This window comes from Sceloporus undulatus, chromosome 1 (genome assembly GCF_019175285.1).
Source record: "Sceloporus undulatus isolate JIND9_A2432 ecotype Alabama chromosome 1, SceUnd_v1.1, whole genome shotgun sequence".
Taxonomy (NCBI): domain Eukaryota; kingdom Metazoa; phylum Chordata; class Lepidosauria; order Squamata; family Phrynosomatidae; genus Sceloporus; species Sceloporus undulatus.
Genome location: NC_056522.1, coordinates 48,982,169 through 48,995,141, shown reverse-complemented (window position 1 = coordinate 48,995,141; position 12,973 = coordinate 48,982,169). Strand labels below are relative to the sequence as shown.

Genomic DNA, 12,973 nt, shown 5'->3' with positions numbered 1-12,973 from the left:
ATTGCCTAAGTGCTCTGTTGGGTGTCCGATCATTGCAAATTGCACCCTTTTTATAACTATTATTTCTTCTTTTTCCTTTTTCTGTTTTTGCTGAGCGCCTAAGCGACTCAGCGCTTGAGCATTTGGTGGCAATCACAATGACGCCTAGCCGCCCAAGCGCTCAGGCGCTTCAGCAATCTATTGACCATTAAAAAAAACCCAACAGAAAAATAGGTTTGAAAGATGCAAATGGGAACGGGGAACAAAAATAGCCCACGTCAAAATGCATGAAAGCAATTGACGTCACTGTGACATCTAATCACCTAAGCAGTTGATTGACAGCTTAAAAAAGGAAAAACCAGTTCCAGAAAGGCAATGGGAACAGGGAACAAAAAAGTTCGTGTCAAAATACAACAAAGAAATATCAATGGGAACGAGAATACGGGTCAAGAAAACCCGAGTCTGTTTGCTCCCTTTTGTAATAGGAACAATGGACGTGATTCAAATATGACTTGGGAACTTGCTCCGAGTCTGACTCGCAGCAAGATTCATCGCTTTATTGCCCAGTGGAAATGGGGCCTGAGACTTTAATATACAGGGTTTTTAAGGCCACCTATCTCAGTTGAGCTAGATTCCACCCACAGGCCAGGATATTTTTGCTTCAAGGTCTCTGTGTGTGGTCAAAATAACACTGTGATATATTATATAACACTAGATCTTACACTATTGTCTCCCATCAGTGTTACTTAAGTTGTGATCTGAGGACCAGTACTGGTTTGGAAGGCAGTGGCTACCGGTCCACAACAACTTTCTGAGAAAGACATAAACAGTTGTAGCCAATGGGTGCTAATAAAGTACCAGTCCTTGGCACACTGAGGGGGAAAAAACCCTTCCAGTTTGCCATATCAGACAGCTTAAGAAACACTGCTTTATATACTTTACATCCCTAAGCAAAAAATTCAGGAAGATCTGATAAATTTTTAATTCAGAATCCAGACCATAACAATGAATTTGCAATTATGAATTTCCCTCAAGTTTGTTGTTGTTGTTGTTGTTTTTAAAAAAGCTTATAATGTAGTGAGTTATTTTTTCATGTTTCATCTACCAACACTGGATTTTTCTTCTTGTTCTTTGGTAAGCTGGAACCTATCGGGGGGAAAACAAAACTGCAAGCACTTGAAACTGAAATAACCCTCAAATGTCCAAATCAGGTACAGTGACTTTTCTTAGGAATATATAACTAACGGTTGCCATTATTAACTAGCTGATGCCTGTCACAAATTACAGGTCTATTTTCTGTCTTGTCTTCCTCAACCTGCCTATTGGAGGAACATATTACCATTGTGACCACCATGCCTTTTCTCCCTCTAGGGCCTGTGAAAGGCAGAAATCACACCAAATGGGAAAGAAATGCTCCCCGATCCTATCTGAGAACTTCTGGGTGGATGATCCAGAAAAAATTACTTTTTTGGACTACAATCCCAAGAATACCCCAGCTGGCTTAGCTAGTGGCTGGGAGCTTTCTCCAGTTTTAACTGATCATATAGAGCAGTGGGAGATTTCGCAAGCTCTGATAGATCGTCTCATGTATTCAGCATTGGCCAAATCCACAGAAAAAGCAGGCAAGGCCAGCTCTGTAATTAGGCAGGACAGCTGGCTATGTAGATGTTGTGTATGTATGTCCACACAGCCTGTTCTGAGCTTCCAGAACTAACCTGCTGCCCTAAGGTGAAGGATGTGGTATCATTGCCACTGTTAAGGAGCCAAATGCCAGTCTGTTCCATGTATGCATGGGGAATGCTACTGGGGGTACCATCTTGTACTCTGTCATTTCAGATCACAGAATATATTGGGCAGGCACTAATAGGATGCTGCCACAAACTGATGGACTGCAGTCATGGAGGGCACACTTTTGCCAAGCAATCTTGCTTTAATGGGGAAGAACGTTCTCTATTTTTTCAAACAAGATGAGATGCCCAAGTCATTCTGCTACTCCTGACAGGGCTACAGAGCATTGGAAGTGGCTTGAAAAGGGATCCCTCTAGAGAAAGTGAGAGGCATTCTCTCCCCCAAAGAAGGACTAATGAAGTGGCATATTCATATTGTGTAGTTGGATCAGGAGGGGAGACATGGCTTATGAGAGCAGAGGTAGCTCTCTAATAGTTCATGAGCATTTCTCACTTCTTTCAAGGTGAGTCTCCTGACACATCTCTAACCTCAGTGCATTACTGATCTTACTGGTAGGTGGTTTGGTTTTCTGCCATCTTGGTGGCCAGATTCACACTGCCTGCTTGACATTTTACAGCTTTTAGAATTGGATGCTCCATTTAAGTTCTCACCTTATGTACAGTTGAGGCTGGCTTAGAAGGAGGTTATGGGAAGGCATTGTAATTCTTCTGTTCCTAGGATCCACCAGAGGTTGCCTGGACCAAGAAGAGAATGTATCACAGTGAATTCTACAGTTCATCTAAATAAGATGCTAGGGCTTCCTGTGGGTTTCATTTTTTGTTTTTTGTAAATGAGAAGCATCTCCCTTAAGAGGATTAATCAAAGTAGTCCTTTGGTGCTAGAGGAGAGTCATTGCTTTTAAATCCCACTCTGAAATAGCTGTTTTACCTCCCAGGGTACCTGTGTGCTTCTCTGTGTGGGACAAAGAATAGTATGAGGTGACAATTTGGATTGCAAAAACAATGTGGTGGTATCTGGGATGAAGAATTAAAGCTTCTTTCCACTATCACACACATGTTTGTAGTCCCAGTCCAATTTGTCCCACAATGGCTGTTTTTATCTTCTTATGGGAGGAAGCCCAGTCATAGGTCTCTTGCTTTCCTGTTGAATTTGGTCCTTATTTGGTAGATACAGATACAGAAGATTATTATCCTTATTTCTAAGATAGAGTTGCCTGTAGAAGGCTCCTTGGGGCCATTTCTTTATTTTGACTTTAGTATCCCTATTCCACAGACCCAGCCATATTTTATGACATACAGAAACAGCAACTATACTTATCAGAACACAATCACCCCAGTCTACGGAAGCCAGTTGCTATGCGATGATAGAGTTCCATCCATCAGTAACCCTACTTCAGGTAATCTAAGATGTTTCTTGACATCTACCTTAGCAACAGGAAGAAATTTTACTCAGGTTTAATTTGAAACTTACTTCTTCTCAACCCTGGAGAAAATATATAACAGTTGATTAAGCAATTTATGTGGCAAAAATAACCGTATTGCTGTATTTTCAACATGCATGTTTTCTTTAATGGAAATTAATCAAGTTTGGAATAAAAGTATTATATAAATTAACTCTCAGTAGCAAACCACATACACTGCATGTACAAAGTTGCAGCTTACATCTGTACCATGGGTGATTAAAGTAACTTGTACTGCAGGAACAAGTTGCAAATGGTATACTGGTCACTAGATTGTCTCTTATGGACTCTTTTTGAGGTAGAATCAGTAACTAGACATTTTGGTCCCGGCTTCTGATCTGTTTTTGGTTTTATTTTTGGTTGATAACTTGTGAGAGTAGGTCCCTGTCTACTATTTCTGGCCTGAACTGCACCTTCTGGAAGCCTCCAGAAGTTAGTTTTAAAAATGAACATGGGCAGGGTCAAGGGCTCATGTGAAATAAGGAACGTTGCATGCTACATGTGTGCAGCCTAATCCTGTGCATACTTATTCAGGAGAAGAAACTCCCACTAAGTCCATTGGGGCAACAAATAAGCATGCATACGATACAAATGTCAAGAATAATCACAAAAGTCCTCACCCTTGACCAAAACGATGTCTGGATATATTCAGACACAAATGATCTAGTGGCAGAAGATTTTTTGTATTTCATGACTTTGTGGGGAAATTTCAATTCCCCAAAAACTCACAACGTTTTTCTGCAGAATGGAGTGTGTTTTGCAGAAAACATTGGTATTCTTTCATTAAAACAATGGTTTCTGCACAAACAATTTCTTTACAAATAAAGACATTTTTTAAAGTTCAGAAATGTGCAAAAATTCTTATAATCTTGCCCAGTAGAGAAAAAGCTTTTGAAACACTTTGTGCTTTTAAGGAAAAATGAAATAAACAAAGATTACATCTCTGGCACAGGATCATAGTCTTAATTATTTCAGGAGAGCTTTTGTAGGCAAAAGCCTGCATCACACATTTAAACATTTGCTGTTAAGTAGACCCTAACTACAAAAAATGTTACAATAAATTAGTTTTTAAGGTATTACAACTTTATGTCCTTTACTTCTTGCAACATGCAAGAATATTTGCTTACTTTTTGAAATTTGTTTGCATATTCTGTGAAATATGATGAGACAACACTTGCTCAGCTACTTCATTGGTATGCTTGCTCAGCTTGTTAAAAAAATCCCCTTTTCAGGTAATTGGTAGGCTGAGCTGCTGTAAATAATTAGTTGTGTCTTCAAGACTTCACATACAGGATTGACTGTGTAGTTTTAAAAAATACCATTGCTAATAAATGGAACTTGCAATCTAAGTGGCACTAGTGTCCCCATTTTCTTTAAATGGCTGTCTATTTGAATTGGTGAAGGGGCATTATTATCTTACAATTTCACTTGCTTTGTGTTAGATTGCATATGCTCCAACTGTCCTAATTTTGTAGGTACAGACCCAGTTAATTCTCTGTTGTCCCATTTTCTTAGCTGTTCTAAAGCGTCCCAGTGTCTCCACTTTATCCTTTGTCCTCATCTTACTTCCATTGCTGCAAACTGAATTCAAAGAGCAAACATGGTTTAAACTCAATTAATTCAGCAGGGAAGAGAGGACAGGAAGGGGAAGGATATGACAGGAGGGGGCAATGGTCTTGCCCTCCTCAGTAGGCTCAGGAAAACTGCTACAGCCTTTCCTAGCTTGTGTGTTCTTCCTCATTAATAGCTTCTGCTATTATTCCAGTTGGGAAATGTTAGAGGATATCAAAATGTAGTTGTCTTATGAGAGAATCTACCAGTCCCATGTTTTGACTATTAGATGTAGAATACTCCCCATTTTCAGGCTTTTGTAAAAATCTATGTTTTGATGTACATGATGGATCTATGGGTGCCAGGGAAGAATCCCCAAATGCAGACATGGATCCATGCATGCCAGGGAAGAGTCCCCCATGGTACCCATAACCCCCCCCCATGAACCCACACAAATGTGACAGTGTGCAGAAGCTGTCAAAGTTTTTTTAAAAAAACACACTGCACCATGCCCCCTCAAGACCCCCCCCCCTCATTTCCCCGACCTCTAGCCAACAGGGAAAAGGGAACCAGTTCATTGGCAGAAGCAGAAAACAGCTGCATAGTGATTTAAAGGGACCACTTGACAGTACGGAAAATTTGAAATCACAAAAAGCCCCAAGGAACCACAAGCGCCGAGAGGGGGAAAAGAATGGTGGTTTGCCAAGACTTGTGGGATGGGTATGTTCCACCCCTCTGCCCATTACCCCCCCCTCCATGTGATTGGTGGTACATTCACATTTGTGGCAACTTGTGTCTTTTCAAAAAATGCAATAAAGATCTGGAATCAAAAGAACTCATTCAGGCGGGCTTGTGTCGATTCACCCCAAACACACTCGCAGGTGTAATTGACTTGAGTGTGAACAAGGCATCTATAACCTGGCTTGCAAACCAGGTTAAATCGTAGTGTGAATGAGACCCATGTAAAACTTGCTTCCATGCTTTCTTCATTTCAGACAGATCATTTAGGGCAGGAAGGAGGCCTGGAAATCATTTTGTTGTTACTATTTTTAAACAATTGGGAGTCTGAAATCCTTGCCAATGTATTTCAAATCAGCCAGAGATTCACCAGTTGATCCCAGCTCACCCTCTGCCGACCCTCAAATTAGAACAAGTTCATTATCTCTCATTAATGATACATTAAAAAAATCACTAGAGACCCATTTACATTATGTAGGGATGGAAAAATCACAATTCCTCTTTCTGTTCTAAGTTTATCTCTTTTTTGCCTTGCAGTGCATGGCCTCAAACCAGCTGATGTGCAAGTAATAGCAGCCTTGGGGGATTCATTGACTGTAAGAATTACTCTTCTTTTGATATAGCCCCACCTCCCTGTTGCTGAGTCACAATTTGTTTGCTTAGACAGAGGATGCTAGGCTTATGTGCTGACCTATGAGAGGATGATCATATGCTGGAAATACAGTGTGACCCAGATCACAGCTTGAAGCACTTAGTACAATAGTAACAGATGCTTCCACCCAAAGCTGGAACAGGTTTTTGAACTAGTACCTATGCTGGTTGGGAAATTCTGGAGATTATAGTTCAGAAGTCACTTTTCCAAACTTTGCTTTGTTCTTGATAGGGAAAATATTATAATTCAATAAACTTGCTCTTTTAAGCAAAGCCAAAGATGTGGTCTTGACTTGAGTGGGAGAAGCAATCAAAATGTAAGCACATAGATGGTGGTAGATGGCAATGGCAGAAGAAGATAACAAGTGTTAGATTTTTTTGCAAAGGCAATATCTAAAAAGTTGAACTGTCATAGGAGACAGTTCTTGAAAAGATGTGGGACTAGCCAGAGAAGGCCGGGTTGCATATGGACTGCATACTGCCCAGCAATGGGTGAATGAGATAAGATATACCTTAAGAAAGTTACATCCTGGGTCTAGTCCAGCAGTGAAGCTAATACAATGATCTCCATAATTTGTGGCTTGGTTTGCAGCTTGGCTTAACCCATTTCAAGAATGCACAGCAGAGTGTAATAATTTTGACAAACAAGATAATTTTGTTGTCTTAGAGCAGAGGTGAGCAAAGTGATGCCCCAAAGACCACTTTTGGGGATCCTAGAGGGTCAAAACAATTGCCAGCATTTTTGCCATGTTTTGGTGCATGTGGGGGGGGTATGGGGCTCAGGAGAGAAACAGACAGTGAACAGGAAGTACTTAGGAGATAATCACACTGGCAAAAAAGACGAGAGCACAGTGGTATGCTCCGCTCAATATCACAGAATAACGCGAAGATTATCACACGATGTCGTGATTATCTTGTGAATAAGGAGGAATTCTAGTGCTACTTTTTATTCACAGAAAATCCCTGTGAATAAAAAGTGGCGCTAGAATTCCTCTTTATTCACGGGATAATCTTTGTGTTATCATGCGATATTGACAGGAGCATAGCACTGTGCTCCATCTTTTTTTGCCGGTGTGATAATCTCCTCACTTCCTGTTGTTAAAAAAGCATTTCCTAGGCCTAATAATATGGTGTAGTGACTTGAATGTTGGACTAGGACACTGGGAGACCAGGTTTCAACCTCCTGCTTGACCATAGAGTCCCACTGTGTGACCTTGGGCAAGTTATCCTCTCTCAGCCTCAGAGGAAAGCAATAGCTACCTCATCTGAAAAATTCTTGCCAACAAACCCCCCTGATAGGTTTGCCTTAGGGTTGCCATAAATTGAAGATAACACGAAAGCACACAACAACAACAACAACAACAAGGCCTAAAATGGCTGAAACCCCCCCCCCCCCCATGTTCCCAGAGAACCTTGGGGGCATGTGAGGGCAATTTTTTTTTTGCAGGTAGTGTGGCCCTCCAAAGTCTCGGGGGGCTAACATGGCCCTCTAGCATTCCACAGTTGCCCACCCTTGTCTTAGGACGTTATCACACGGGGCAAAATTGGAAGTTTAAAGTGGGGCCAATGCAGGGTCATCCAGGGTTCAGAGACCATTTCGCAGCTGCTTTCCACATGATGTTGCATGCAATCAGAAGAGAATCCAGGGTGAATGTCAAGTCAATCAGGAAATAAGTAAATTCGCAAAACTACTAGATTTACATTTCCAGTTTGCTTGCAAATTGACTCTTCTCAAGTGATGGCTGCTGTGTGAAAAACCAAGGCTCCAATGCATCCGGTTTCCTGATTTCACAAGCTGCCTTGCTGTCCCTGGGAAAGACTTCTTACAGGGATACACACACACTGCTCTGGCTCAGCCTCTCTCCTCCTCTCTGCAGCCCGGCTTAAAGACTCTGTGTGTGTGTGTGTGTGTGTGTGGTTTTGGACTTTACAAAGGGAGAGAGAGGGCATTTTGGAAGTCCTCCTGGACAGGGGGATGGAGGACATGCTTTGGAAACGGAGGGCATGGAATCAGGCAGGCTTATGGGCCCAGCCTCCTCCTTTTTCTCTCCCTCTCCCTCTCCCTCTCCCTCTCCCTCTCCCTCTCTCTCTCGTGTGTGTGTGTGGTTTTAGGAGTTTGCAAAGGGCATCCTCATTCTGCCTTTCTATGAAACACTTTTTGGGGCTTCTGTGGCAAAGGGGATCCCCCCATATCCTCTCTCTTCCCTGGAGCATGAGTGTGTGTGTGCACTTGTGGGAATGACAGTTTTGAGCATGCTCAGAAAAGGTATTTATAAGCAGACAATGAGGATTTGTTTGTCTCCTTTTGATAGCCAAATTCGCATTGGGCCCACTTTAATGTGCTTTTAACCCCTTGTTGTGCTTTGTGTGTGATAACCAATAGCAAATGGCATTGCCTTTCTGGGATGCCACCACTTTAACAATTTTTGGGATGGAAGCACATAGGGCCTACGTGTGATAAAGTCCTTATGGGTGGGCAATGTGTGACCCTGGTACTGCATGTGTCCCAAAGCTCTTTTTGTGACCCTTGGCCTCTCCAGACTCTCCCAACTTTATCTCCTCTCCCTCTCCCTGAATCATTTTTAAATAGGTTTTAGGATTCCTTTGAATTGTTTAACATTTAAAACCCCCAATTTCTCAAAATCAGAAATGGATTGCTGACTCCTTCCAGTTTTGTATTCTTTTTGACAATTTTGAAGATCCATGCAGCCCTCAGGGAATCCCAAGAACACAAAATTATCCCCAGGCCCATTGCAGCTACCCATCCAAGCATTTTATTTCCAGTTGTCTCTTCCCTGTGACATCTTCCTGATAATAGCAACTGAATCATTTGATTGATCTGTGGCATTCAGTTTTATAGCCATGGCATCTATTTGACACCACCAGCATATGTGTTGACTGAGGATAAAACAGCCACTGCATTTTGCATAAGATAGTTTTGCATGCACTTGTCATGCTTTTAGTACACCCAGTTGAACTGTTGCATATTTCTCCCCCATATTGCATTCTCTACTTTCCCCTGTATACAGTAAATATGGGGGAGTATAGTGTAAAAGTTCACTGATCTGATTGTGTGACACTTCTCCATTAATCTCCCAGTTTATTGCCCAGATAATCTTGAGTCATGCTGATAACATTTTTAAACACTACTTCATGCAGCCATAAATCTAGTTGACAGAACATAGTGTACGCAGCAACTATTTTAGAGATTTCAAAATGTCATACAGTGGAGCCCTTTTAATTATAATATAATCCTCCAACTGAAAGGTCAGGAGACCATGTTCCAGGAACTAAAGCCTTAAAAGGACAATTTCTGTAGGAATGAAAACAAAGAAAAATCAAAACATATGAATAGCTAAACTCCTCTGTATTTTTGGTCTTTCTGAGGCAGGCTGGTAATGGCATTGGATCAAAGCCAAATGACATGTTGGATATGAACACACAGTATCGTGGCTTGGCTTGGAGGTAGGTAACTGTCTCTGTGTTGCATACAACATTTGGTTTACATGTACAGGCAACCAAATAAATAAGAAAAGTGTTAGGAATCAACAAAAAGGAACTCCACAGTTCTTCTTAATGGCGTGGGCAGTTCATGAATTCTACATTTTAAAAGTCCCAGAGACAGCAAATTGACACTTGAGCCCATTACAGTTGCCCACCTCAAGAACAACCTTCCTCAAACCAGTGGCCTATAGATATGTCTAGTACAAGTACCTTTATTCCCAGCCAGCATGGCCATGGCTGCTCTATAAATGGACTGTTAAGATTCCTAGCAAAGAATAAATAACCTAAACCTGTTTCATGGTGTGGTTCTACATCAAGAAGGAAAGTCAGAATAAGTCCCCTTTTTCTTTCATGTGAAGTCTTCTGTTTTTCTCCGGATTACCAAACCTAACCTTGAGAACTAAGTTTTTCTCAGGAACTGTGCCAGTTATTATACAGTACTGAGTTTTCAAAGAGACAGCTATGTCAATCTGTCTCAGTGTAACAAGAAGGGAAGAAAAAGCAGTCTTGTGGCAGCTTTAATTCTAACCAGTTTATTTCAGCATAAGCTTTCATGGACTACAGTCCATTTCTATTGATAGAAGTGGCCTGTAGCCCACAAAAGTTTATGCTGAAATAAATTAGTTAGTTGTGAAAGTGTACAAGCCTCCTTTCCCTTCCCCTTTCTTTGTCCTGTAGAATGTTGAAGATCTGGTATGCTCTGGAACAGAAGACTCATCTTGCATTCTGTGGAGGCTCCAGCTTCCAAGCTAACCTCAAGAAATAAATGGTCTCCCTAACATTCTATATGCACTCTTGTCTCATAAACTAGGAGTGCATGAAACTTGTAGGCCTTTAGATGCTTGGTGAATTACTACTCCCATGATCACTCACCCTTAGCCAGGCTGGATAAGAATAATGGGAACTGGAGTCCAACATCTTGAGGTCTACAGGGTTCCCCAGTACTAACATAAACACATTTGATAATTAGTATGGCAGAGGGATTTTTCGAGATTTATTTATTTATTTGGAGTATTTATACCCTGTTCTTCAGCCACAAAGGCTTACAGAGCAGCTTTAGGGAAAAACATGTGGTCTTTATCCCAATTCCACATAAAGAGATGGAATAGACTGGTAGTTTAATTTGATTTTGGTGCTGGTTCTCTGTCCTCAGGCTTACAATCTAAAATTACATGACACAAAATAAAGGAATGGCAGTGGGGAAGGGGAATAAGTCCAGCGGTTCTTCTCTCCCTCTGAGACCTAGGCCATAGCAGATGGACATCCTGTGCCCTTGCTACCACCCTTTCCCCAAGTTGCTCAGTGTCTCTAAATTTCTAATAGGAAACTACATGTGATGTATTTTCCATGCAGAAGTACGGAATGCATGTTCTCTTTTGGCTAAGTGTAACTAAAAAGCAACTCAGTGTCTGTTCCTTTTCTTTCCTTCTTTTTGTTTGTTTCTTTTCTTTCTGCAGCATTGGAGGAGATGCTTCATTACAGAGTGTCACAACTTTGCCTAGTAAGTAAAAGATTTGCCCCTGCAGTCATGAAGCATAAAAATAAAAGGTTCTCCTTCTCTTTATTGGCACAAAAAGAGTCACGAGTCAAGAAGCGCTGGGAGCTGTGACTACCACAGGCTATTATAAATTTCTAATAAATCCATTGAAATATTCTCATGCACCTCCTACCAAATTAGCATGGATTAAGAGTCTATGGCAGGACCGGCTCTACTGATAGGCAGAGTGAGTCAACCACCTCAGGCTGCAGTTATCTCTTCTAACCGTTCCAGCTGTTCCCCTCTGTCACAGGACAGAGCTGTGCCCCTCAGCAACCCTGCCAACAGAAAACGCTGTCCTATCACCAGCACCAAAATCAAATGAAACTACCAGTCTATTCCATCTCCTTATGTGGAACTGGGATAAAGACCACATGTTTTTCCTTAAAGTAATAAAATATCTTGGGATGGGCCTAGGGCATCTTACCCCTTTCTATGGTCAGTTACTGTATGTTGTAGGAAAAGAAGGACACAGTACAGATGGATTGAGTTGATCAAGAAGGCTACAGCCCTGAGTTTGCAAAACCTGAGCAGAGCAGATGATGGCTGAAGCTCTTGGAAGTCTCTCATTCATAGGATTCCTGTAAATTGAACTGAACCTGACAGCAAAGTATGACAACTGTAGACTGTAAGACTTTTCAGTCAAGACAAAATAGCATCAGTTCAGTAGTGGCTAAGGCTGGGAACAGGGTAATGTTTGTCTTATCATTCCCTATGTTGTACAGGTTGAGTCTCCCTTACCCAAAATGGTTGGGGCCAGAAGTGTTTTGGATTTGGGTTTTTTTTTTCTTTGAAATATTTTAAGCATTTTTAACAAATGCATCACTCACTATACATTGTGAACTGGTGAGCACCTGTAATATTAATTCTAACTCCACATACACATAAAAACACAGGTTAAAGTGTTTGATTTTTGAATAACATTCCAATTCTGTCCAAAACTTCCTAGTTTGTAAAGGAAATAACAACTGGGGTACACAAAAATCCTTTTCACATACAACTTTGACAATTTGAATAATTTTTGAGGAGTCTGAAAACATTCACTCATATCACCACTCATACCCCAGGTGTGCATGCACACTCAGCCTTAGTTCTAACCACATCTTATGCCTTGGATGAAAACAAAGTAAGAATCCAGTATCTTACCAGCAGGATGAAAAAAGATCCTGAATAATTCTGGATAACCTGTTTATGTGCTTTGCATATAAACCAGTGTACAGTGTAATGAATGAACAGAAATGCAATCCATTTACTGTATGAGATTCTGATGATTTGCCCCAAGGTAGCATTGAAGGGATACCTCGTTTTGAACATTGAAGAGATACTTTATTTTCCTTGGGTTTCAGCTAGATTATCTTAGAGCCAGAAAAAAAAATCCCACTCTTCCCCATGACTATTGTTTATCTATGCTAATTCTAGCATTGCAGAATTTGACTTTGAATACAGACCGTGTGATTTTCTTCTGGGTTTGGTGTTGGAATGCTCCTTCATTAATCATTTATTTATTTATTAAAATACTTATATCCCAATCTATAGTCAAAGAGTTCAAGATAGGCAACATTGGTCAGCATTGGCTGACAAGTCAGTTTATTCTGCATTGTTAGATATTAAAATCAGCAAGTCCACCCAATCCCACCTAGTTTGGCTGGAGAAAGGCATAGCTCTTCAAATGTTGTTGGACTGCATCCCCCATCAACCTAGCCATCACAGGCAATAGTGAGAAAATGCTGAGAGTTGAAGTCCGACATCTACATGATTCCTAGTCCTACATTGTCATCTATTTTCTCAGGGCATTACTGTAGGTGTTTCCAGAAGTGGGCTTGTTCCCAGTATGCCTACCTGTTCCTACCACATGCTAGGCAAAT

The 12,973-nt window shown here is 41.0% G+C and overlaps 1 protein-coding gene across 1 annotated transcript in view; it reads left to right on the top strand.

The window, feature by feature from the left end:
* The window catches only part of PLB1 (phospholipase B1), a 160,715-nt gene that overhangs the window by 79,390 nt on the left and 68,352 nt on the right, over nt 1-12,973 (top strand). The window contains 5 exon segments of the mRNA XM_042438249.1: nt 1,119-1,190; nt 2,941-3,064; nt 5,954-6,012; nt 9,459-9,532; nt 11,029-11,072. Coding sequence (XP_042294183.1) covers nt 1,119-1,190; nt 2,941-3,064; nt 5,954-6,012; nt 9,459-9,532; nt 11,029-11,072 — 373 coding nt within the window.